A 27,677-nucleotide genomic window follows, 5' to 3' on the forward strand; every position below is an offset into this window, starting at 1 on the left:
GAGCAGCCTGCGGAGCACTCCAGAAACAAGGGACCATGGCCTCACTGCCCACCCTCAGCCCACCACCCAGGTTCCCGGCCCACTGATGGCCACCCCATGCCCCGCACCTCTGTGCGTCAGGACTGCAGCCAGATTGCTGAGCAGCACGTGCAGTTCAGGGTGTTCCACCTGCCTCGCCAGGTCTGATGCCCTCTGTGCGTGAACACAGGCCTCGTCAGTGTGGCCCTGTGTGTCCAGGGTAGTGGCCAGGTCATTCAGCAGCACAATGGTCTACATGGGAGAAAACAGCTGCTGCTTGCAAATGAAGATTCGCTGGAGAAGGGAACAGCTACCCACTCCAGTGTTCTTGGGGGCCTTCCCTGGTGGCTCAGCTGATGAAGAATCCGCCTGCAATGCAGGAGACCTGGGTTCGATCCCTGGGTGGAAAGATTGAGAAGGGAACGGCTACCCACTCCAGTATTCTGGCCTGGAGAATTCCATGGACTTGTCCATGCAGTTTGCAAAGAGTCAGACACAACTGAGCAACTCTTCACTTTCCACAGCCCTAGTGTCTGGTACTCTGTGGATGCCCTGAAGGGCTGTCTTTCCTAGTGGTGCCCCTTGGGGGTCAGGTGTCAGCCTCTGTAAGTCAGGTGCACTTATCATTCACACTGCACAGCAGCAGTCTGACCCTCTGGAAAATGATACAAACCTGGAAGCTAGGTAATAGGATGAATATTATTAATTTGTCAAAAAAAGCAGCAGCAAATAAACATATCAAAAAGTAGTGACAGGATGTGAGCCGTCCTATGGCAAACCAGTGCTCACGGAGACCTCTGGGCAGATGTAATACCTCCCTGGCAGCCTCAGACCCTTCCTAAAATGGAGGGCGGGGGGAGTGGATGTAGCAGGACCCTCTGCTGAGGGTCTGTCCACATTTCCTATTCTGGATTCTGAAACCTTCGTCTTGGCCCCCCGTTACCTGTGGGTGTCTTTCTCCAAGTATTTCCTCAGAAATCCTCAGAGCTTTTTCATACATCCTCTGTGCCTGAGATGGCTGCTGGGAGAAGAGCAGGTAGCGTGCGTAGGTGTCCAGACACATGCCCAGAAGGAGCCGTGTATTGGCCTTGTCGTCCGCTGAGAAGGAAACGTGAGCGATGCTGAGTGCAACAAGCACAACCAGAAGTGGGGGCAGAGACGGGCCAAGCACCCTGAACACTGTCACTAAATAAGTCCTCCCTACCTATACTCTCACACGGTCATTAACACCTGCACTGGCTCTTGGACCCAAGCGTGTGTTGGGAAGGGGGGATTCGCTAAATTAACAAGTAGGTGTATCCAAGAATTCAACTCCCCTGCCACCACCTACCCAGAGAGTCCCCAGGTGACCCCCCCCCCCACTCCAGACACCGGTCCATGGTGTCACCTGGAGATCAGAGGTTCCCAAGACCCTTCCCCTCGGGTTCAGTTTGCTAGGGTGGCTCACAGATCACCGGTTTCTATAAGGATACAACTCAGGAACAGGTGAGCTGTGAGGGAGGGGCTTCCCGCCCTCTCCAGGTGCCACTGTGCCCTCCAGAAGAGACCCAAGCCCCACCCTCTAGGGTGGCATCTTTATTAAAGCGCTGGCAACTGAGTCACCTTCCATCCTAGTCAGGGGTAAGACTGAAGGCTCCAACCCTCCAACCACATGGTTGGCTCCACTGGCAACCAGCCCCTGTGCTTTAACAATAAGCTAAATCACACTCCACACTTCGAAAATGTGAAGGATCTGGGGAGTTCTGAGGCAGGAACTATGATGAACATTAAGACCAATGTATGAGACATTTTCATCATCTGAACGACCAAATAGATATTTCTTATAAGTCACAGTTATTGTAACATAAGTAATGAACCTTTCCATACCTTTTAAGATTGAGTCCACAAATAGATTAAAAACAGTATTATTTTTAGTTTGAAACTAATATTATCTAGCATGAACCAGGTGAAGATAAACTAGAACGACAACAAAAAGCCTAGGGCCAATAAAATTTTCTGGCATGGAAACAGCACTACAGAAAGGAACCAGAGAACAACTCAGAATCCTGGGGAGTGCCACGACCCAATTTAAAGAACAGCTAATCTATCTTTTGAAGAATAGTAATAAAGGCTGCAATGTATGGCAGTTTCCAACGTACCATGTCTGAAAAAGAAGAGCCAGACAGCAGGGCTGGGGACCAGCAGCTAACAGCAGTCAGCCAAGTAAAGGCCTTGGAGCCACGACACAAACAGCACGCGAGTGGTGGGGAGCCGGCGGAAAGGACACTGTGCAGACAGCTCAGCGGAGGGGAATGTTCACACGAAGGACTAAAAGGTTCCCTTGGATAACCTCACTGAGCACGATTACTGGATGCCCACGTGAAGGGGTTCAGACGGGTCTGTTTACCAACAAAGGGATCATCACAATGAACACAACTCCTTCCATATCTTCCAAGTTTAAATGGTGCATACACTTTAAAGATGACGATGTTGCCAAATGGTAGTTTAAATAAAACAATGCAAATAAAGTATAAAAATAATCTCAGAAGGTGAAAGTGAAAACAAAACTTTTCTTCTAGTAAAAATCCAAAGTTCTTACTCTAACCTAGTTATATATAAAAGGTAAATGATAAAAACCAAATTAGGAGTAGTTTTAAATGGATCACCTTACAAATTTTAAATTATTTTAAACAAAAACCACACATAAATTTATGGATAAATATAACCAATATAAAAAAGCAAAACATAAGATGGCACCAAATATCACTTAAGATACCATTTTTCTGTATTAAAAGGAAACGATGAAGCAATAGAAACAGATCTCACTAGGAGCACTCTAAACGCTGAGCAAAAAGCTTGTAAAATTAGCAGTTTAAGATCCACACTATTGGGAGATAACAGCGTGGAGAAAGGCCCAGGCAGAGAAGCTCTATGCCCTCCCCAGGTACTGACCCAGGCCCAAGGAGACCGGAAGACACTAAAATCTGCATTTCTGGAGAACAAGACAAAGATGTTTACCAAAACTACACCAAAATAATGTGGACATTATTCCAGTTCTGAAAACTGTTTCAAAAACGACTGCTGACTCATTACTGGAATGTGTACTAATTCTCTTTAAATATTTCTACATTAAAAAAGTATATTTTTGTATACTTTAAAATTAGAATATATGTTCAATACTGTACAAGAATAAAGTGACACGTAATTCTAGTGGAAAATTATTACCCCAGATACCAGTAATGGTAATTAAACTAGAATGGCAAAAAAAGATAGTAAAAGCTTTTTAGAAGGAATTAATTGATGAGGTAAATTTTAGCTGTTAATGTTTCATTATTAAGAAAATACATTTTAAATTCACAGTACATTCTAATCATGGTAACATAAAAAAGTTTAACATATATCTCTAAATATAGGACCAAGGGAGAAATAAAGACTCCATAGTGAGACCATCAGCACACTGCTAAGTTCACACCTCAGTAAAGTACCAGAGTTCCTTTTTCTAATAACAATTAAAACATGCTTCTTTGAAACAAACACCACTAGAAGTCAGAAAGAAACCTACTGACAGCTGAGAAACCGCTGCCCCCAAAGGGCTATTTGAATCTGAGGGGAGGGAAGTTTATTTCTCTCTTCAGACTTTAATTATAAATAATTCTTTATCACAAATCATTCAGGAGAAAAAGATGAGGTAACCTAAAATCAGTCTATGAAAAAGATTCACCACAGAAATCTTTAGTCAAAATACAAGCAAACTGAATTTTCAAATGCACTAAGGATAAACGCACCAAGCAGCTTTTATTCCAGGAATGCTGACAATGACTTGGTGTACTTACCGTATCTGTGTACCAAATCAGGCTTGCATAAATGCAGATTCTCCATCAGCAAGAAGAGCATCTTTGATTTGGGAGAACTCAAGCACAGGTACCCAGCTTCCCCACCCCCAGCAATAATAATCTGGGAGAGGCTACAGGGTCTTTGAAGCTAAAGACATTTGCTGCTCATGCTCCAGGAACATCCTTGACCTTCTGCCAAGCTGCATCTCATCACCTGACTGACTACCTTGGCGCTTCCCAAGACCACTAATGCTACCAGTGGAAGGAGTTTTGGTTCCAGTAACATGACAGATAATCTGAAAACCCTTCTGCTTCAAATATTAGATAAACCATAACACATACTTTTTTACCTGCACAGCTGAGCTCCTGAGAGAAGGAAATCCTGAGGGCCAGCAATTACAAAAGAGCTAAAACCCAAAGGGGAGAGCATGAAGCATGGCCCAGTTCTGGCTGGTTGTGTGGTGGCCTGAGTGTCTCTGAATCCACAATTGGGTTCTTCATCTAACACAGGACACAGAAGTAGATCTGAACTCCCTATAAAGCCAGGATGACCCCAGAGGCTACAGGGGGACAGGGACCACATGGAAACCCATCACAGACACCCCCCACCCCACCCCACCATGCTCGATTTGATGTCTAAATCCGAGCCATCCCTTCCAGGCTCGGACCCAAGAGCCTGGAAAACCAAAGCCAAGCCAGAGACTCATTCCTCAAAGCCGCTAAAGAGTCTGTAACCCCGAGTAAGTAAGCATGGAGACACAGCTCAGGTGGGAATCAGAGGATAATAAGAGGAGACGTCCCCTGAAGATAACTGAGTGACCCCAGCTGGAACTCTTCCTCAGAGGTCAGGGGCTCCACTTACGAGCCCTGCGTCGGCCCCTCTAGTCCTCATCCCTCGGCTTACACTTAAGCCATCTTCAGATATGCAACCACTTCAGTGGATGTTTGCTGTGTTTTTCTTCCACTAGAAACAGAGGCGGCACCGACCAGGTGTTACTTACAGCTGTATCTAATAATGTGCATCTCAGTGTTTCCTGACTGGTTGAATGAACGAAAGAGAAAAATGAAGGTATGAACTGTACACGGGAGGTATGATGACACCAAACATTAGTTTTACCTACGGAAATCACAGCAGCAGGACATGAATCTCTGGAAGATCAACACAGAGGTGTCATTACACACCAGTGAGAAAGGGACTCACTAATAAAACAGCCCTGAGTTAAAACCCAGACTGGGGGAGGAAAACATAACAGCATCACCTCACACCACAGTAAAAACAAATTCCAGGTAACTGAAGACTCAGTGGAAAAGAACCAAGTACTTATTTACTTGTGGATTATTAGCATGTAATTGGTTTTCTCTGAATTATTGTTGATTCCTGGTTGTATGGAGTATCAAAGAATTATTATGAAGCTCCATTAGGAAAAGATAAAAATAAAAATGGCAAAATTTACCTCTGAGGTCTGTTCATATGACCCCACCATGACACACTGGTATTCTCTAATTTTTCAATCATTTTGCAGGTATCTGGACACCTAACCACTGTCAAAAGCAATGTGTGGAGATCATGGTTTCCAGTGTCACTTTTAGCTATTGATATTTTTACAGACAATTTCTGTGAATTACAGTGTTTAACTTAGATTTAGTCAGATGCCCATTAGATGTACACCTCCCCTCCGACCCCAGCTGTAACAACCAAACTATCACCAGAAGGTGCCAGGTAGAAGCCAAGTCTTTAGAAGAGACTATTTTTCTGACCTTAGAAAGTGGAGGATTTGATTAAACAAGACTCAGAAAGCACAAACCATAAAGGAAAATACCAAAAGATTCTCCACTCTGTCAAATGCCCTACAGTGAAAAGACAAGACCACAGAGAATGTAACCAACAAAACAGATGCTCCAAAAAAAAGGATGCTTAAATATATTAAGAATTATTCACAAATCAGTGAGGAAGAAGAGAAAAACACCCTTCAAAAAACAAAGGAAACATTTTAAAATGAAACACAGAACAATAAGAATGCCAACACATTGCTGATGAAAATATAAAGCGGTGAAAGCTCACTGATAGGCATCTGGCAATGTCTAGTGTGTACAGGCCAGCAGGATCACTCCTTGATACACCCCTGGGCAACAGCCTGGCGTCTGCAGAGACACATACACAGGTCCCACCGTTACTCCCACAGCAAGAGAGGCAGGACCTCCATGTCCACCAACGGGCGAAGTGAGTACATGCCCACAATGGAATATCAGGGCCTCCACTAGCCTGCATCTCTCCTCTGAAGGATGGAAAAAAGGCGAACCCCCCCGCCGCCCCGACCCGGAAATAATCACAGGAAGTCACCTTTTCTGAACAGACACGCAGCGTGACAAGCAAATAGGGCCTTTGTGCAAAAAATAACACATTTTAAGTATCAACGTGGATAAAGCTCAGCAATATGATGAGTAAAGAAGTGCAGAAACAATTGTACAGTAAGACACTGTTCTTACAAAGTTTAAAAACATGTTAGTCCCATAGTTCACTGATGTACACTGATGTATACAAGTATAAAACAGGCAGAAGAATCATAAACACCAAAACCAAATTCAGGATTACAGTTACATCAAGCAGGAGTACCAAGGGGTTTAAACTCCCCCTCATCCCCCAAACCATCATCTGAAGCACATATGGTAAATACTGGGTTGGCTGAAAAGTTTGTTCAGGTTTTTCTGCAAGATGGTATGAAAAAGCCAAACGAACTTTTTGGCCAAGCCAATACCTAAGACTCTCCAAATCTAAGGGGAAAGCATACAGGTATCTATTAAAGTTTCCACTATTTTTGCTTAAAATATTTAAGAAGAAGAAAAGCGCAGTACTGACTTTTCTGGACAAGTCAGTAATACAGAATACACAATGGAAAAATGTCCAGAATACAGACAAGAAAACAGAGAAGACAATATATTTATACTATAGAACAGAGAAAAGAGGGAGGCTGGGACTACCCTAGTGGCCCAGAGGATAGGAATCCACCTGCCGATGCAGGGGACCCGAGTTCCATCCCTGGTCTGGGAACTAAGATCCCACATGCCTCGGGGCAACTTAAAGCCCATGTACAAGAGAATCCTGAGCACTACAACTAGTGAGTAGCCCCTGCCCACAGCAACTAGATAGAGCCCACACACAGCAATGAGACCCAGCATGTCCCAAAAAAACCCAAAAAGGTTCACCAAAGACCAGGCAGAATTCAGAGAGACCAACCCCTAACCTTATTATGCTAAAGAGCTTTCAATGCCTGCAAAGTAACCAGGCAGGAGAAAACAGGTTATTTACAAAAGAAAGTGAATAAGTTGGCTTCCTCATTCTCTGCAGAAAAATCCCAGGAGATGCAAAATTCCAAATCACAGAGAACAACTAGGGAAAAGCAGCAGAATTTGATTACACTGTAGTCATCTCATCTTACACAGGAAACTGAAAATAAAATTTCTTCTGAGTCATATACTTCTCAAAGAAATTTTAGGTTGCTCTTAACAGAACAAAGAACCATATTATGTGCCTTCCTTCCAAAATATAAAAGGAAGTTTAGTGAGGAAAGACTTCCCTGGTAGCTCAGATGGTAAAGTGTCTGCCTACAATGCGGAAGACCTGGGTTCAATCCCTGGGTCGGGAAGATCCTCTGGAGAAGGGAATGGCAACCCACTCCAGTATTCTTGCCTGGAAAATCCCACAGACGGAGGAGGAGCGTGGTAGGCTACAGTCCATGGGGTCGCAAAGAGTCAGACACGACTGAGCGACATCACTTTCTTAGTGAGGAAAACAACCTTTTAAGAGGGACTTGAAAACACAAGAAATAACAAAAAGGGAAAGCTTTTAATGCAAAAATTTAGACCAAATATCACTTTCAATTCTAGATTTAAGTATATTTTATTATCACAAGGCAACAACACTCAGATCAGGTTAAAAAAAACGATCCAAACACAGCCTTCTACAAAAGACATACTGAGGGAAGCCCTGGTGGTCTGGTGGTTAAGAATTCGGCTGCCAATTCAGGGAACATGGGTTCAATCCCTGGTCCAGAAAGATCCCACAAGCCAGAAGCAACTAAGTCCATGGGTCACAACCACTGTGCCCTTGCTCTAAAGCCCACGAGTTGCAACTACTGACCCCTCGCACCTAGAGCCAATGCTCCACAAGAGAAGCCACCACAATGAGAAGCCCATGTACCGAAAAAGAATAGTCTCGCAACTAGAGAAATGCCCTTGCAGCAAGGAAAAAAACCCAGCACAGCCAAAAAATCCCCAAAACATACTGAAAACAGAATGACTCAAATTTTAAGAGTAAGATATAGTCAACAATGTGAAACTAAATTTGTGACAAATACCGTAAGTAGAACAAAAAAGAATCACTTTTCTGATGAAAGGATAATTCATAATGAAGCTATGTGTGTGTGTATATATATATATATATATATACAGTGTGTGTATATATATATATATATATATATACAGTGTGTGTGTATATATATATATATATATACAGTGTATATATATATATAAAATCTGGGACTCTAAACAGCATAGATATATAAAGAAAAAAAATCACAAAAACATAAATATTGTCTACAACTACACAATATCAGCAATGTTACAGAAGCCTGACAACACTATAAACCAACTAAACCCGACACACATCTACAGAGTATGCCTCCTCTCAAAGGCACACGCAACACTCCCAGATAAATCATGTTGTTGTTTAGCTGCTCAGTCGTGCCTGATTCTTTGCAACCCCATGGACTCTTCTGTCCATGGGATTCTCCAGGCAACAATACTGGAGTGGATTGCCATTCCCTTCTCCAAGGGATCTTCCCAATCCAGGAATCGACAAACTTGTCTTATGTGTCTCCTGCATTAGCAGGATTATTTACCACTGAGCCACCAGAGAAGCCTGGATAAACCACGTACCAGGCCATGAAACAAACCTCGATAAAATGTAAAAGGATTGAAATCATACAAAGCATGTTTTCTGATCATAATGGAACAAACCTAAACAGAAGAAAATTTCAGAAATTCACAAATACATGGAGATTAATCAACACTCTCCAAAATATGCAAAAGATCTAAGAAGAAATCACAAGAAAAGTTAGAAAATATTTTGAGATACATGAAAATAAAAACACAACACACGGAAGTTCATGGGATGCAGCTAACATAATAGAGTAACATTTTTAGTTGTAAATGGCTACATTAAAAAAAAAAGGTCTGGGGTTCGCCGGGTGCTCTAGCTGCCGTCCGCTCCGCCCGCCCGAGGCGCTGAGTAGCCCCGCGGGGACCCGCCGCCCTCCTCCTCCATGAGGCCTGAGTGAGCGCCGCGGCGAGAGCCGGCCCGCGGCGCCTCCCCCCGCGTCCTCTCCCGAGCGCAGCAGCGGCGGCCCCCGGAGGAGGAGGAGGAGGAGCATGTCGGACGGTTTCGATCGGGCCCCAGGTGCTGGTCTGGGCCGGAGCCGGGGCCTGGGCCGCGGAGGGGGCGGGCCTGAGGGCGCTGGTTTCCCGAACGGAGCGGGGCCTGCTGAGCGGCCGCGGCACCAGCCGCCGCCGCCTCACCCCAAAGCTCCGGGCTTCCTGCAGCCGCCGCCGCTGCGCCAGCCCAGGACGGCCCCGCCGCCAGGGGCCCAGTGCGAGGTCCCCGCCGGCCCCCAGCGGCCTGCCCGGCCCGGGGCGCTCCCAGAACAAACGAGGCCCCTGAGAGCTCCATCTAGTTCGCCGGATAACATCCCACAGCAGAATTCGGAGTCAGCAATGGCTAAACCCCAGGTGGTTGTAGCTCCTGTATTAATGTCTAAGCTGTCTGTAAACGCCCCTGAATTCTACCCATCAAGTTATTCTGCTAATTATACAGAATCCTATGAGGATGGCTGTGAGGATTATCCTACTTTATCAGAATATGTTCAGGATTTTTTGAATCATCTTACAGAACAGCCTGGCAGTTTTGAAACTGAAATTGAACAGTTTGCAGAGACCCTGAATGGCTGGGTTACAAGAGATGATGCTTTGCAAGAACTTGTGGAACTCATCTATCAACAGGCCACATCTATCCCCAATTTATCTTACATGGGAGCGCGCCTCTGTAACTACCTGTCCCATCATCTGACAATTAGCCCACAGAGTGGCAACTTCCGCCAATTGCTACTTCAAAGGTGTCGAACTGAATATGAAGTTAAAGATCAAGCTGCAAAAGGGGATGAAGTGACTCGAAAACGATTCCATGCATTTGTACTCTTTCTAGGAGAACTTTATCTTAACCTGGAGATCAAAGGGACAAATGGACAGGTTACAAGGGCAGACATTCTTCAGGTCGGTCTTCGGGAGTTGCTGAATGCCCTCTTCTCTAATCCTATGGATGACAACTTAATTTGTGCAGTAAAATTACTGAAGTTGACAGGGTCAGTTTTAGAAGATGCCTGGAAGGAAAAAGGAAAGACTGACATGGAAGAAATTATTCAGAGAATTGAAAATGTTGTCCTAGATGCAAATTGCAGCAGAGATGTAAAACAGATGCTTTTGAAGCTTGTAGAACTCTGGTCAAGTAACTGGGGTAGAGTCCATGCAGCTTCAACATACAGGGAAGCAACACCTGAAAATGATCCTAATTATTTTGTGAATGAGCCAACATTTTATACATCTGATGGTGTTCCTTTCACTGCAGCTGATCCAGATTACCAAGAGAAATATCAAGAGTTACTTGAAAGGGAAGACTTTTTTCCAGATTATGAAGAAAATGGAACAGATTTATCAGGGGGTGGTGATCCGTACTTGGATGATATTGATGATGAGATGGACCCAGAGATAGAATAAGCTTATGAAAAGTTTTGTTTGGAATCAGAGCGTAAGTGAAAACAGTAAAGTTAAATTTCAGCCTATCAGTTTTATAAAGCAGTTTAGGTTATGGTGATTTAGCAGAACACAGGAAAGCAAGAAAATGTGTCACACTTATACCAAATTAAGAATGTTGAGTTATGTTACTAATGTATGCAACTTTAATTTTGTTTAACACTCTCTGCCAAAATAAACTTTATTCCCTATAACTTAAAATGTGTATATAATAGTTTATTATGTACAGTTAATTCCACTGTTTTGGCTGCAATAAAATCTATTTTGAAAAAAAAGAAAGGTCTTGGGAAGCAGACTCAAGAGGATATATATATATATATGATTGATTAGCGTTGATGTACAGCAGAAACCACACTATAGAGCAATTATCCTGCAATTAAAAAAAAATCTTAAATCAACAACCTATCCTCTACGTAAGAAACTAGAAAAAGAGCAAAATAAACCCATGGCAAGCAGAAGAGATATAAAAGATTAGAGTGGAAACAAATGAGGTAGAAAACAAACAAAAATTATAGAGAAAATGAAACCAAAAGTTGGCTCTTTGACAAGGTCAACAAAACTGACAAAAACGAAAAAGAAACACGTATAAAATAGTCAGGAAAGTCCTTCATAACTCAGAGCAGTAAACATAACACAGAAGAGCTAAACCACTTAACTGACAGGTTAACAAACTCTCTGATAGTCCCTGATGAGCCCCAGCCACAATGCTAGAGCATCTCACCCCCCATGACAACTCCACAACGAAGGCTCTCCCCGTCACTTCTATGGACGAGGTCCCACTGCTATTATAAGTGGAGAAGCCAGAATTCCAACCTGGCTCAATTTGAAGCATTCATGAAATCAAATACGCCACCAGAAATACTCCAACTTTCCAGAAATGTTTTACTTAAAATATGAAAATCTGGGGAAGGAATATGATCGTGAATACATAACAGAACATTGTTAAGCTATGCTTTATAAATATGATTCATAATTATTTAAGCTATGTTACTGATACTGTCCCAGGTACTGAAAGCAACTCAAGAAAACAGAACAACCCTAAATGCATAAGGAACCAAGGAAGGAAGAAAAAAGGGTGCCAGAGAATAACTAAAGGAGATTCTGACCCAGATGGTTTCACAGATCCTACAACTTCCAAGGACTAGGTCACTCCGTGTAATGCCTCACACCTATTCCAGGAAATACAGAGAACATGCCAACTCATTTTATTACATTAATACAATCCTGTGATGACAAGCTCAAGAAATCAACTACAGATCTCACATGAGAAAATAAATGCAAATGTCTAAATAAAATATCAGCATTAAATATTATCCAGCAGTACTAGCAAGCCTGATACAGTACATCTACTCATGCAGTTTGACACCAAATTAGATTTAAGACAAAGTTGTCCAGCACCCCTGTTACTTAACATTCTGAGACTATGGCCAATGAACTAAATTTAACAAGGCGGGAAGGAAGGACACAGGAGTAGAACTAAGAACTATGACTTCTCAAATAGTTAATTCTGTATCTGGAAATAGTGTGAAAATCAACTGAAACCAAACAGTTTATTAAGGTGTCCACTGAGAATCAGATGTGACAGAACAGCATCACATCTGTGAAGAAAGCAGCCCGCAGCCCTGAATGGGAGGACGCATCCAGAGTGACTTCTGGTGAAGAAGGAATTCATAGGGCCTGGACTCTGTTTTAGGCCTGTTCATGCTGATCATGCTCGGCCATCTTTCCAATGAACTCTGAACTCTGTGTTTCAGTTCAGTTCAGTCGCTCAGTCGTGTCCGACTCTTTGTGACCCCAGGAATCACAGCACGCCAGGCTTCCCTGTCCATCACCAACTCCCAGAGTTCACTCAAACTCATGTCCATCGAGTCGGTGATGCCATCCAGCCATCTCATTCTCTGTCGTCCCCTTCTCCTCCCATCCCCAATCCTTCCCAGCATCAGAGTCTTTTCCAGTGAGTCAACTCGTCACATGAGGTGGCCAAAGTATTGGAGTTTCCGCTTTAGCATCAGTCCTTCCAATGAACACCCAGGATTGATCTCCTTTAGAATGGACTGGTTGGATCTCCTTGCAGTCCAAGGGACTCTCAAGAGTCTTCTCCAGCACCACAGTTCAAAAGCATCAATTCTTCGGCGATCAGCTTTCTTCACAGTCCAGCTCTCACATCCATACATGACCACGGGAAAAACCATAGCCTTGACTAGACAGACCTTTGTTGGCAAAGTAATGTCTCTGCTTTTTAATATGCTATCTAGGTTGGTCATAACTTTCCTTCCAAGGAGTAAGCGTCTTTTAATTTCATGGCTGCAATCAGCATCTGCAGTGATTCTGGAGCCCAAAAAACTAAAGTCTGACACTGATTCCACTGTTTCCCCTTCTATTTCCCATGAAGTGATGGGACCAGATGCCATGATCTTCGTTTTCTGAATGTTGAGCTTCAAGCCAAACTTTTCACTCTCCTCTTTCACTTTCATCAAGAGGCTTTTTAGTTCCTCTTCACTTTCTGCCATAAGGGTGGAGTCATCTGCATATCTGAGGTTATTGATATTTCTCCCAGCAATCTTGATTCCACTTGTGCTTCTTCCAGCCCAGCGTTCCTCATGATGTACTCTGCATACAAGTTAAATAAGCAGGGTGACAATATACAGCCTTGACGTACTCCTTTTCCTATTTGGAACCAGTCTGTTGTTCCATGCCCAGTTCTAACTGTTGCTTCCTGACCTGCATACAGGTTTCTCAAGAGGCAGGTCAGGTGGTCTGGTATTCCCATCTCCTTCAGAATGTTCCACAGTTTATTGTGATCCACACAGCCAAAGGCTTTGGCATAATCAATGAAGCAGAAATAGACATTTTTCTGGAACTCTCTTGCTTTCTCCATGATCCAGCGGATGTTGGCAATTTGATCTCTGGTTCCTCTGCCTTTTCTAAAACCTGCTTGAACATCTGGAAGTTCACGGTTCGCATACTGCTGAAGCCTGGCTTGAAGAATTTTGAGCATCTAACACTATTGAGATGAGTGCAATTGTGTGGTAGTTTGAGCATTCTTTGGCATTGCCTTTCTTTGGGATTGGAATGAAGACTGACCTTTTCCAGTCCTGTGGCCACTGCTGAGTGTTCCAAATTTGCTGGCATACTGAGTGCAGCACTTTCACAGCATCATCTTTCAGGATTTGAAATAGCTCAATTGGAATTCCATCACCTCCAGTAGCTTTGTTCGTAGTGATGCTCTCTAAGGCCCACTTGACTCCACATTCCAAGATGTCTGGCTCTAGGTCAGTGATCACGTTATCGTGACTATCTTGGTCATGAAGATCTTTTTTGTACAGTTCTTCTGTGTATTCTTGCCACCTCTTCTTAATATCTTCTGCTTCGGTTAGGTCCATACCATTTCTGTCCTTTATTGAGCCCATCTTTGCATGAAATGTTCCCTTGATATCTCTAATTTTCTTGAAAAGATCTCGTTTTTCCTATTCTGTTGTTTTCCTCTATTTCTTTGCATTGATCGCTGAGGAAGGCTTTCTTAACTCTCCTAGCTATTCTTTGGAACTCTGCATTCAGATGCTTATATCTTTCCTTTTCTCCTTTACTTTTCACTTCTCTTCTTTTCACAACTATTTGTAAGGCCTCCTCAGACAGCCATTTTGCTTTTTTGCATTTCTTTTCCATGGGGATGGTCTTGGTCCCTGTCTCCTGTACAATGTCACGAACCTCCGTCCAGAGTTCATCAGGCACTCTATCTATAATCAGATCTAGTCCCTTAAATCTATCTCTTACTTCCACTGTATAATCATAAGGGATTTGATTTAGGTCATATCTGAATGGTCTAGTGGTTTGCCCTATTTTCTTCAATTTAAGTCTGAATTTGGCAATAAGGAGAGTTCATGAACTCTGTGTTTAGTGCCCATGAAAACGACAACAGAAGGATAAGACCCCCTCCAGACAGGGAACCTCGAAGATCGTATCTAGGTTACTCATCACCTAAGAGAAAACATACACTAATCACCCCTTCCTCAGGACAGGCGATAAATTTTTCTGTATCTATCGGAGTATAACCTCGGGTTTATTGATCATTGGCTAATTGTTTGACTGAGCACATGAGCACATAGCACGTGAATGGCAGGGTTATTGGGGTTGCATTTTCCTTGGTTTATGTAGTCTCAAGGAATTTGGAGTGGTGGGTTCAGACACGTACACATGGGGTATAAAAGATTTTCACAAATGCTGGTCGGGGTCCTTGGCTAAAAGGAGACTCTGCCTTGGGCCCACCGGTATAATAAACTGCACTCCACTATCTGCATTGTCCTTCTGAGTGAGTTTGTTTCCCGGAAGGCATGGCTACAACACTGCCAGCAGGGACGCCATTCATTCGTGTCAGGAGCCACTCTCACATGATTCAAGAAGAGGGATTCTGAACCCTGTCAGGAATGGATCCTGACCAGTTTTAACCAATCATGGTAATCCCTTTTGGTTTGCCAAGTACTGGGTTAGAAATGCCACATGACCCACCCCAGCCAAAAGGAGTAAGGGTAAATCCCCAGGGGTGGGGAAAGATTCCAGCAGAGACAACCTGGCCTCTAAGAGAAACATTGGAGGAGTCTCCCTTTTCCTCTGGATGCTGCTGTTTCTGGGTGAGATTCCTGAGACCTGACAGTCACTTTTCACCCACAAAGGAAGCACGAGGAGAAAGCCAGCACACTGAGAATGTCAGCGAGGGGCGGTGGGAAGAGCACCCTTGGCTGAACTGCCAGACACATAACAGCGTCCTCACTATTTAACTCAATTTAGTTGAATTTTTTTTGCTGTTAGCAGTCAAATGCTAACTTATTCAGATGGCAATCTCCCCAAACTAGTATCTTAAAATTCAGTCTCAAAGCACTTTGGGAACCTGACAAAATGATCTAAAATTCATGTGAAAATTAAGGGAAAACCAAAAGAGAGGACTTCCCCTGTGGTTCAGCGGTTCAGAGCCCGTCTGCCAATGTGGGTGACATGGGTTCGATCCCTGGTCCGGGAGGCTCCCACATGCCGTAGAGCAACTAAGCTCATTCGCCACAACTATTAAACCTTTGCTCTAGTGCCCAGGAGCCACAACTACTGGGCCCATGTGCCTAGAGCCAAGCTCCCCAACAAGAGAAGCCACTGCAATGAGAAGCCTGTGTACCCCAACAAAGAGGAGCTAGCGCCCACTTGCCGAAACTAGAGAAAAGCCTGTGCAGCAACGAAGAACCAGCACAGTCAAAAATAAATGAAATTATTTTCAAAAGGATAACACTTAACACTTTGAGTACCTAGTACACATTAGTACATACTGTCCTAAGTGCTTTACATGTATTAACTCGTTCAATTCTTTTAACAGTCCCAAGAGAAAGTATTACTCTTAATCCCATTCTGAGGATTAAAAATAGAGATCTGACCAAAGTCACAAAGCAAATACATTAACAGAATCAGAAAATGTAAATTAATGTAAAGCAATCATACAGTACTGATCACCAGCCTTGAGATGTGCTGACTGACCTGCAATGTCAGTGCAAAGTCCACCCCAAGGAGCCAGCTCTGAACACTGCCTTATGTTCAGAAGTGGAAGGCTGGGCCACCCCGCCTGGACTGATCCACACGGTTATACTCCACTCCCTTCACTCACATGAGAGCCCCAGAAGAGACTGAGAGGAAAGGGATCTGGAGTAAAGCAAGCAGCCCAGTTAGAAGAATTTGCCATATTCATAAAAAACAGGTGACAGAGGTGGGAGGGGGGTTGGGGGGGGTGGGACAGGACATGTGTACACCTGTGGCTGTTTCGTATTGATGGACGGCAGAAACCAGCACAATATTATAATTATTTTCCAAGTAAAAATCAAGAACAAAAACACGTAGCAAATCCAGTCACCTACTGGCTTTGGAGGAAAACAAAGGTTGTTCACAGAAGAAACTATAATTTATAGCCCTGTTACTTGGCTCAGCAGTTAACGCAATTATATTGTATTCATAGTGTGCACACCTCAAATCTGTGATAAACCCTCACTTTCAAGCCACTAGATTCTAAAACCAAATTAAGAAATCATAATTTTATGTTTAGAAATAAAATACTGGCAGAAACTGGTTGAGTTGAAAATGAATAGGAACAAGTGGAGCAAAGAAAATGATGTTTTTTTATTTTGAAATTGCTGTTTTTAAATTAAGTTGTAATATTCTTTGACTTTTTATATTATTCAGGTAATATTAGAAAGTAATTTTTAAAAGAAAAATATCCAGAAAACACAAAATATAAATCCCCCATAAAGCATACCAGCCAAAGATAGATCAATTTTGGTATCATTTCAGCCTGTGTTCTATACTTACATTTAATCTGCGTATTATAAAAAATTAGATTGCTCCTAACTATATTGTTTTCACTTAATTTGTTATTGCATTTCCTCAGTAATTAGAAAACAAGTTTTGATCTGAAGTAATATATTCCTGGGATGAAGTTAGTTATGTCAATTGAAAGCACATGAATTTGATAATGGTTTGCTTTGTTTAAAACTGAGGGAATGCATTTCCTGAGAAAAATCACATTTACAAGAGAAATTAATTTGCTCTGACAAGACTCCTTTCAACTAGAAAAAAGGTGTTTTCCCCATATATTACATTTTTTAAAAAAAATCAGGTTACAAAGTATAATAGTGTATGTAAGGTGTGATCCCTAGCTTGCTTGCTATGTAAACAGCAGCGGGCAAAACAAACCTAAAAAGACACACCAAAAAGTAAAAAAAGAATTCTTGGTATGATTATAAGTGATCTTTATTTTCTTCTTAATGCTGTTTGAAATTTTATTCTGTGAAATGAAAATACCTCCTTTCGTATCAATAAACAAGAAATGTCATAGCCATCAGCGATTTCTAGCCTTTGAATGTGAATGAGGGCTCCCAAAACCTCAGATGCTGACACCTCCCCAAGGTGACTGTTGTGGGGAGGGGATGATGCAAGGAAACAGGATTGGCCCCAGGCAGCTGAGGTGCATATGAAAGGAATGAATTCAGTGAGCTCAGAGGTTAGCATTTTTCCATGCTAAATCCTGTGGGGATGAGAAGACACCAGGAAATACCCACCAAGGGTCTTAGATGGGTGGAGCTTGGTTGGAAGATCCTGAGAGAATTCCCACCCAGGAGAAAGGCACAGGTGGGGGCAGGCTCAGTTTTTACCAAGAAATACCCAGGGTTTGGCTGAAAGACACCAAGGTGGCTCAATTGTAGAAAGACACAAGGAACGGAGCTCAGACTTGCAAGTACCTAGTTAACTGGACAAATTAAATCGCATCCTAAATATCGAAAAGTGAGTCATTCAGTCACGTCCGACTCTTTGTGACCCCAAGACTATACAGTCCATGGAATTCTCCAGGCCAGAATACTGGAGTGAATAGCCTTTCCCTTCTCCAGGGGATCTTCCCAACCCAGGGATCAAACCCAGGTCTCTCACATTGCAGGCGGTTTCTTCACCAGCTAAGCCACTGAGGGGGGTCTTTAATACGTACACAGTTAAAAATTAAAAGCTGGCTTCACACATACAAATCACAATCTGACGACCAACTCCAAAGGCCAAGCTTCCCTTATAGACAAGCCAGAGAGCGTGTCAGTCACTCAGTCATGTTGGAAACTTTGTGACCCATGGACTATGGCCTGCCAGGCTCCTCTGTCCATGAGGATTCTCTAGGCAAGAATACTGGAGTGTATAGCCTATTCTTTCTCCAGGGGATCTTCCTGACCTAGGAATTGAACTGGGGTCTCCTGCATTGTGGGCTTCCCTGATAGCTCGGTTGGTAAAGAATCAAGCTGCAATGTGGGAGACATGGGGTCGTAAAGAGTCAGACACAACTCAGTGACTTTCACTTTCATTCCTCCATTGCAGATAGATTCTTTACCAGCTGAGCTACCAGGGAAGCCCTAAAAATGCTAATAAAAGCAATTAAGAATATCAACAAAAAAACTGGCGTGCGGTGGGGGGGGGGGTCTAGTTATTATTTCAATGAAGCAAAAAAAAATTTCTTTTTTAAAAAGGAGTTACGTCAAATGAATAAAAAGTACTTTGGATGGTTATTTAAAACGGGATAAATAAAACAGACATACATGCCTTCTACCCAGAACCTTTTACATTAAAGTTGGTAAAACAGACAGTGAACAGAAAGAAAAAGCCTTCTAAACTCTCCCCTAAGACAAAAACTTGTTGATTGGATACTGATGAAAACCTAAGTTAAAGGTATAGAAGCTAGTGCAATTTAGATCAATATCAGTTCAGTTCAGTCACTTAGTCGTGTCCAACTCTTTGCAACCCCATGGCCTGTAGCACGCCAGGCTTTCCTGTCCATCACCAACTCCCAGAGCTTGCTCAAACTCAAGTCCGTAGAGTCCATAAAAATGTATGTAGTAGTAGTGAAAGTCAGTCCTGTCCAACTCTTGTGAGCACATGGACTGTAGCCCGCCAGGTTCCTCTGTCCAAGGGATTCTCCAGGCAAGAATACTGGATTGGGCTGCCATTTCCTTCTCCAGGGGATCCTCCCGATCTAGGAATCGAACCCATGTCTCCTGCACTGCAGGCAGATTCTTTACCGACTGAGCTAGGAGGGAAGCCCAAAAAAACGTATGTAAGTTGGTACATTTAAATGGGCTTTATATAAGGTGGTTAAAGCTCTTATTTAATTATACTGTGGGATAAACAAGGCATATAGATTGCCACTAAGGAAATATTAACTAAACGTACTGAGGAAACTAATAGTTACCTGAGCGATACAAAATAGGTAAACTGGGAACTAACATGCAAGGGTTAATTTTTTTAAAGTGATTTTCCTCTGGTTTAATTTATAAACTCAGAAAGGTCTTTGCTAAATGCCTTATAACATAGAATTTCGTAAATTACATTTCAGTTTGATAAAAATCCTGCCACTGATTTTAGTAACTTTAGGCGACAAAACCATCTTTTAAAAAAACTAACCAACTGCCTTTTGTCTTGCAAATGTCTAAACCAGAATATGAATACAGGCTTCAAGGAGCTGAGGCTAAGCCCAATTAAGCAGGCACGACTGGGAAATCAAGAAAAAAAAAAGTGGCAGTTTTAAATCTAAACTGCTGAGAATGTTTCCTCAGCAAAATCTTACAGATAACATGCCTTAATCATGTAAACAAGCAACTTTAAGGTATTCCAACTGTTTGTTAACCAGTAAGTTTATATTGTAATACCTGGTAAAGCCATGACACTTCTATAGTTTATGTCTGTATACACATATAAGATGCCTCTACTTCTAAAAGGTATTAGAATAGGATTTATAAAGAGTGCTACTTAATTTTAATAAAAAATGCCTACATTTAAAGAAAACTGGCCAAGACGATTTTCAGGTCCACATGAACTGGGAAATATTCAATATTAAGTTGATATCTGACATTAATGTTTAAGTTTGTGGCTCTAAATTAATAAAATGTCATTAAGAATCATCATTAAGAAGAGGTGGCAGGAACACATAGAAGAAACTGCACAGAAAAGGTCTTAATGAACCAGATAACCACGATGGTGCGCTCACTCACCTAGAGTCAGACATCCTGGAATGCGAAGTCAAATGGGCCTTAGGAAAAGCATCACTACTAACAAAGCTACTGGAGGTCACAGAATTTCAGCTGAGCTATTTCAAATCCTAAAGGATGATGCTGCTGTTAAAGTGCTATACTCAACATGCCAGCAAACTTGGAAAACTCAACAGTGGCCACAGGACTGGAAAAGGTCAGCTTTCATTCCAATCCCAGAAAAGGGCAATGCCAAAGAGTGTTCAAACTACCACATAACTGCGGTCATTTCACATGCCAGCATTTTTAGTAACACTAAAAATTCTCCAAGCTAGGCTTCAACAGTACATGAACCAAAAACTTTCAGTTGTACAAACTGGATTTAGAAAAAGCAGAGGAACCAGAGATAAAACTGCCAACATACGATGGATCATTAAAAAAGCAAGGGAATTCCAGGAAAACATCTACTTCTGCTTCACTGACTACACTAAAGCCTTTGACTGTGTGGATCAAAACAAACTGGAAAATTCTTAAAGAGATGGGAATACCAGACCATCTTACCTGCCTCTGAGAAACATGTATGCAGGTCAAGAAGCAACAGTTAGAACCACATATGGAACAACGGACTGGTTCCAAATTGGGAAAGGAGTACGTCAAGGCTGTATATTGTCACCCTGCTTATTAACCTCTATGCAGAATACATCATGTGAAATGCCAGCTGATGAAGCACAATCTGGAATCAACACTGCACGGAGAAATATCAATAACCTCAAATATGTAGATGACACCCTAATGGCAGAAAGGGAAGAGAACTAAAGAACCTCTTGATGCAGGTGAAAGAGGAGAGTGAAAATGTTGGCTTAAAACTCAACATTCAAAAAACGAAGATCATGGCATCTGGTCCCATCATTTCATGGCAAATAGAATGGGGGAAAAAAATGGAAACACTGACTGACTTTATCTTCTTGGGCTCCAAAATCACAATGATGGTGACTGCAGCCATGAAATTAAAAGACATTTGCTCCTTGGAAGAAAAGCTATGATGAACCTAGACAGTATATTAAAAAGCAAAGACATCAACTTGACAAAGGTCCACATAGTCAAAGCTATGGTTTTGCCGGTAGTCATGTACGGATGTGAGAGTTGGACCATAAAGAAGGCCGACTGTCGAAGAATTGATGCTTTTCAACTGTGGTGCTGGACAAGACTTTTGAGAGTCCCATGGACAGCAAGGAGATGAAACTATCACTCCTAGAGGAAATCAACCCTGAATATTCATTGGAAGGACTGATGCTGAAGCTCCAATACTTTGGCCACCTGATGCAAAGAGCTGACTCACTGGAGGAAAAGGGGGCAACAGTGGATGAGATGGTTGGATGGCATCACTGACTCAATGGACATGAGTTTGAGCAAACTCCAGTGACAGTGAAGGACAGGGAAGACGGGAGTGCTACAGTCCATGAGTTGGACACAACTGAGAGACTGGAGAACAACAGAGTTATCTAACTTAAGTACAATATTTTACTGTATTTAGGTTTAATAAATAAGACCTTACTAATCTCTTGCAAGAAAATAACTGGACATGATGAAACTTCAAGGTAAATGAGATAAAAACTTTGGGACAAAAGCTTTACAGTATTATTTTAGAAATGTCTACTTAACGTGATCTTTCCAGATGTTTTTTAACTTAAGATTCTAAAGCTATGCCAATTTAAGCTACATGAGGAAAGTTTACCTAAAAGATACTAAGGTACTAAATCATCAATTACTAGAAAAAGAAATTAAAAGTATTTGAAAATATTAATGAAAATGTTTGGTATCAGCCATGAAATTAAGACGCTTACTCCTTGGAAGGAAAGTTATGACCAACCTAGATAGCATATTAAAAAGCGGAGACATTAGTTTGCCAACAAAGGTCCGTCTAGTCAAGGCTATGGTTTTTCCCATGGTCATGTATGGAAGTGAGAGTTGGACTGTGAAGAAGGCTGATCGCCGAAGAATTGATGCTTTTGAACTGTGGTGCTGGAGAAGACTCTTGAGAGTCTCTTGGACTGCAAGGAGATCCAACCAGTCCATTCTAAAGGAGATCAATCCTGGGTGTTCATTGGAAGGACTGATGCTAAAGCTGAAACTCTAGTACTTTGGCCACCTCATGCAACTTGTTGACTCAATGGAAAAGACTCTGACGCTGGGAAGAATCGGGGGCGGGAGGAGAAGGGGACGACAGAGAATGAGATGGCTGGATGGCATCACCGACTCTGTGGACATGAGTTTGAGTGAACTCCGGGAGTTGGTGATGGACAGGGAGGCCTGGCGTGCTGTGATTCATGGGGTCGCAAAGAGTCGGACACGACTGAGCGATTGAACTGAAAATGTTCTGTATAAGAAAACAGGGTTTCAGATGGTAAAGAATCTGCCTACAATGTGAGAGACCTGGGTTCTATCCCTGGGTTGGGATGACCACCCAGAGAAGGGAATGGCAGCCCCCTCCAGTGTTCCTGCCTGGAGAATCCCACGGACAGAGGAGCCTGGTGGCTACAGTCCATGGGGCTGCAAAAAGTCAGACACGACTGAGGAATCAACACACACATTAGGAAAACAAATGTTTTAAAAAAGTATCACTGATGTTTAAGCTCACTAATTTATAAAATGCCAATGTAAAGACAGAACCTAATTGTTTACTTCTTAGTTTCACTAAAATTAATGTTTTAAGAGTTGAGGATTCTAATTTAAACATGTAATTAAAGCTATAAGAAACAATACAGTAACTTTTCAAAATACAGTAAGAGACAGAATATATGTTTTCAGTAAAGAAGATATGAGAAATGAAATTACATGTTGGTAAAAAATAAATGAGCTGGTTTATTTAGATGAAAAATGAAAGACAGTTTGGATACAAAAAGTGATGAGAGATTATAAGGAGGAAACCTGAGGAGTTTTATGCACAGTCACGATTAACTAAATTTAGACTGAAGTTAACTAAGTAAATGGACTGTTAAGTGAGCTAATGCAAGACTGGAAATTATGCCTCCTGTTAAGTGCTCCTTTTGATAACACATTATTTTATCAAACCTGCAAAGAAAGAGGATCAAAGACCAAGCGGAGGCAGAAAGACTTCTGAAAGAAGAGCAGGGTCGAGGCTGGAGAAGGCAACAGGCTTGGCGCCTCTGAGAGAGAGAGGAGCTGGGGCTGCAGGTGGAGGCAGGCCTGAGACGGCAGGTGGGCGGCAACACCTTCCCTGGGGAGTGAGGAACAGGGACCCCTGGGAGGAAACGACCACAGGCGCCCAGGCAAGAAGCACACTGGCCTGGACCACAACGAGGCAGGAGGGCCAGACGGCTGTGAGGTGGACGTATTGCCATGGCAGATTCAGTACAGCCTGTTGGTGAACTACAAGCAGGAAGTAACGAAGAATCACAGATGGTGCCAAAGCACCGGTGGTGCCAGTTACAAAACAGGCTGCCTGGTGGGAAGCAATTGTGAAGGGTGGAAATCAAGAGACCCATTTACAGGGGTTGGGGTGGGGGTGTACAAGATACATGGATGGAGTAAGAGGGACAAACTCTTTGGGGTCAAATAAGCTACAATGATATAGGGCACAACACAGGGAATATAAATGTTTTACAGTAACTATACATGGAAGACAAACTTTAAAAACAGAATCACTGTACTGTCCACCTGTAACATATAACACACATCAACTACACTTCAGTAAGAAAAACTAGACCAACGCAGGAAAACAAAGAGAGACTCATGTGGAACACATGAAGTATGAGATGATCATCAGGCATCCCGGCCAAGATGTCAGGTAGACAAGCTCTCTCACCGGCTGCGCTGAAGATGCAGAACCAGCACTGAGAGCACAGGCCTCGTGGCTACTCCCAGGGAGCAGGGGCAGAAAGGGAAGTGGCCCAGACAGCGCCAAGGCCCACGAGAGAGGCGACCCAGCGAGCGAGCGCAGGCGACCAGGGAGGTGGCCATCAAGTCCAGTAAAGTGTTTCCAGTAGGAGATGCTGATCACCGGGCTGAGCTGCCAGGGTGGAGAGCTGGTGACCTCAATGTGGGCAGCTTAAGTAGAGTTGATGGAGGAAAACTGAGTTTTGCTCCAGGGAAAATTGTAAGACCACAGAGGACAGAAACCTCCCTAAAGCCACATGTACTGCCTTTAGGGATACCAGAACTGTGCTCCACACCTCCATCATCGTGCGAGCTCCCAGCAAAGAGGAAGTGTGAAATCAGAGTCACCGAACAAATGTCAATCTGAAAATTTCCAATATTTCAACCCATAGTAAGAAACCTGAATGCAAGGACTTCCCTGGTGGTCCAATGGTTAAGAATCCACCTGTCAAGGCAGGCGACACGGGTTTTATCCCTGGTCAGGGAACTAGATCCCACCTGCCTCAAAGCAACTAAACTCATGCACCGTAACTACTGAGCCTGCGCTCAAGAGTAGAGCCCATGCTCCGCAACAAGAGAAGCCCCCACAAGAAGCCCGGAGACAAAGAGTAGCTCCCACTTGCCACAATGAGAAAAATAAAATAATTAACATAAAAGAAATAAAAACCCAAAGGTACATGAAAAGATGCTCAACATCCCCAATTATTAGGAGAAACGCAAATAAAAACTATAATGAAATAACCCCTGACAACAGAATAGCCATCAAAAAGTATATAAATTCTGGAAAAGGTGTTGAGAAAAGGGAACCCTCCTACACTACTGGTGAAAATGAAAACTGGTGCAACTACTATGGACTATAGTATGGAGGTTCCTCAGAAAACAAGGGAGAGTTACCAACCCCACTCCTAGGCATAAATCCAGACAAAACCGTAATGCAAAAAGACACGTGCACCCCTATGTTCACAACAGTACTATTCACAACAACCAAGACATGGAAACAACCTACACGTCCATCAACAGATGACTAGATAAAAAACACGTGGTACCTAAACACAATGGAATACTACTCAACCATAAAAAAGAACAAAATAACGCCATATGCAGCAACATGGATGCAACTAGAGATTATCACACTAAGTGAAGTCAGTCAAGATTATCACACTAAGTGAAGTCAGTCAGACGGAGAAAGACAAATATCATGACATCACTTATATGCAGAATTTTAAATAATGGCACAGGGCTTCCCTGGTGGTCCAGTGGTTAAGAATCCAAAAACCAGTGCAGGAGACACAGGCTCAATTCCTGGTCCAGGAAGATTCTACACGCCTCAGAGCAACTAAGCCCGTGCACAACTCAGAGCAACTGAGCCCACGCTCCACAGCAAGAAGCCACCGCAGAGAGAGACCCATGAATTGCAACTAGAAAGTAGTCCCCACTCGCCCCAGAAAAGGCTGCCCGCAGCAATGAAGACCCAGTGCAGCCAAAAATACATAAAATAAAATTATAAAAAAATAAAGTACAGCACAACAGAAGCAGACTCAAAGACAGAGAACAGACTTCTGGTTACCAAAGGGGAAGGGGGAGGACTGGGAATTTGGGGTTTTAGATGCAAACTATTACATTTAGAATGGAGAAACAAAACGGTCCTACTGTATGGCACAGGGAACTAAACTCAGTATCCAATGATAAACCATAGCGGGAAAGAATATTTAAAACAGAAGTTATGTATGTGTAAAACTGAATCACTCTGCTAGAAAGCAAAGATTAGCACCACATTGTAAACCAACTACTTCAATTTTTTAAAAAAAGACACCAGAATGGCTGAGAATCAGAGCCCCCTGCCCATCCCACACGACGTCACACCTTCCCTCCACGATGAGGGACGGGACGGACAGGCTGCACTCCTCTCTCACACCCTCGTGGACACTGGGAGCTAAGCGACTTAATCTGTATTGTGACCGCGGCTGAACCAAGAGACCAGAGAAAATAAAAATATGTCCCTTCTCCCCCGGAGTTTTCCAGAGATTCTATATAAGTCAACAACATACTATGAACATGTCACCATGGGGTTAAAAACAAAGCAAACTGGTGATCAAGTCATTTAAAGAAAATCTTACTCCAAACCCTCTGAGACCTTAGTAACAGCCAAAGTTAACAAAACGAGTAACTTCCCCTTCCCCGATTGACACACTGTGTGTCCTGTACTGCAGCCTGACAGCAAAGCCCTCGGCGGCAAAGGAAGGCCAAAAAAATAGCCACGTTTCCTACCTGACAGAACGTCTTCTGATAATTCCCTTTCTCGTTCAATTTTCTCCTCAAGAGTTGAAATGCAGAATTCATAACCAGCAAGAGCCAGTTCCTGTCTGTAAAGCAAAGAGGATCAATCAGCTGTCCCGTCTTCCACCTCAGGTTTGAATCATCTAGTGTTAAGACTGATGGGAACCCTGTTTCAAGTCCCTAAGGGGTGTCAATCTCTCCTGTCAGAACTTTGTTTTTTTTTTGTCATCTCGGAGGGCTGCTGGGGTTTCAGTAACCGACACAACCAGCGCTCCCTCCTCCCCACTAGCAGAGCTGAGGGGCCAGCTCCTCCTCCTGCAAGAGCATCTGACCAACCCAAGAGCAGCGCCAACGGAGGCCTAGGCTCACAGCAGAATTCTGACTGCCGACCTCGTCCATTTCCGGGGGGTGTATCAGCTCACCACTCCTCTTAAGCTGCAGGTCTCCAACCAAGTTTCTTTTACAGAAATGGAAGCCCCAACCAGGGCGCTAAAAGGCATTTGGCCCCAGTCCGGGGACCCTCATTCACCAGTGAAGGCGCCCAAGCAGCCAGCAGGCCGACTCTGGACAGAAAGACGGTTGCCTGCTGGCATCTGAGACACGGTGAGCACCACAGAGCATCCATCTGTCCTGGTCTTTGCTCCTCCACTCTGGCTCTCAGCTCCTCACTAGAAGCAGCACTAAACAAGCTTACTTCTCTTCTGGGCTTGGCCAGACGACCCCACTCTGTTCCGCTCTCAGAAGAGGAGCAGCTTTCCCCAAGCCCAACCTCAGCAGCAGCAGGGACCTCATCCAAGCAGGGCGTGGAGCAGGGGAGGCTGCCCACAAGACGTTCTCAGTCATCAAGAGAGAACGCTTCTGAGCAGGGTAACTTATGGGCTAATTACTGTGGGTACTGCACAGCTTTCACCTCTTGAGAGACCGTGGGCGTGTCTCACTGTCCAGTGTTACCATCTCTGGGCTTCTCCTTAACCCACGGGTCCACACCCACCAACATCCAGTCCTGTCTGTAACCGGTCCAGAGAGACTAACCCGGCTGCAATGCTCCCTGGCATGAACCAACCTCAAAGTTTCTCTACAGACTTGGAGTCAGAGGCCCTGAGGCTCTGGTCCATCCAGTGTCCAGCCAAATGCCGGGAGATGAACCAGGTCCCCCCAAGAACAAAGGAATGGACCACTCGGGCTGCAGGTGCCAGTGCCAGCGTCTCTGGCTGCAGTGAGCACTCCTCCTACAGCACTGGGCTAGTACCATTCAAAACTTGTAGTACCCAATTTCTGTAGCAACTCA

The 27,677-nt window shown here is 43.3% G+C and overlaps 1 protein-coding gene and 1 pseudogene across 4 annotated transcripts in view; one reads left to right on the forward strand and one right to left on the reverse strand.

The window, feature by feature from the left end:
- The window catches only part of TTC19 (tetratricopeptide repeat domain 19), a 45,967-nt gene that overhangs the window by 6,052 nt on the left and 12,238 nt on the right, over positions 1-27,677 (reverse strand). For 3 of the 4 annotated variants that reach the window (XM_088828934.1, XM_055407379.2, XM_088828935.1), the window contains 3 exons: positions 26,381-26,475; positions 962-1,116; positions 108-270 (listed from right to left, as the gene is read on the reverse strand). In XM_088828934.1, coding sequence (XP_088685060.1) covers positions 108-270; positions 962-1,116; positions 26,381-26,475 — 413 coding nt within the window. Of the gene's footprint in view, positions 1-107; positions 271-961; positions 1,117-10,652; positions 19,279-26,380; positions 26,476-27,677 lie in introns of those variants that run through there. The other variant, XM_088828933.1, reaches the window with a different exon arrangement.
- LOC129544183 (polyadenylate-binding protein-interacting protein 1 pseudogene) lies at positions 9,258-10,703 on the forward strand (annotated as a pseudogene).

This window comes from Moschus berezovskii, chromosome 20, assembly GCF_049115385.1.
Source record: "Moschus berezovskii isolate FMDL1 chromosome 20, NW_MosBer_1.0, whole genome shotgun sequence".
Taxonomy (NCBI): domain Eukaryota; kingdom Metazoa; phylum Chordata; class Mammalia; order Artiodactyla; family Moschidae; genus Moschus; species Moschus berezovskii.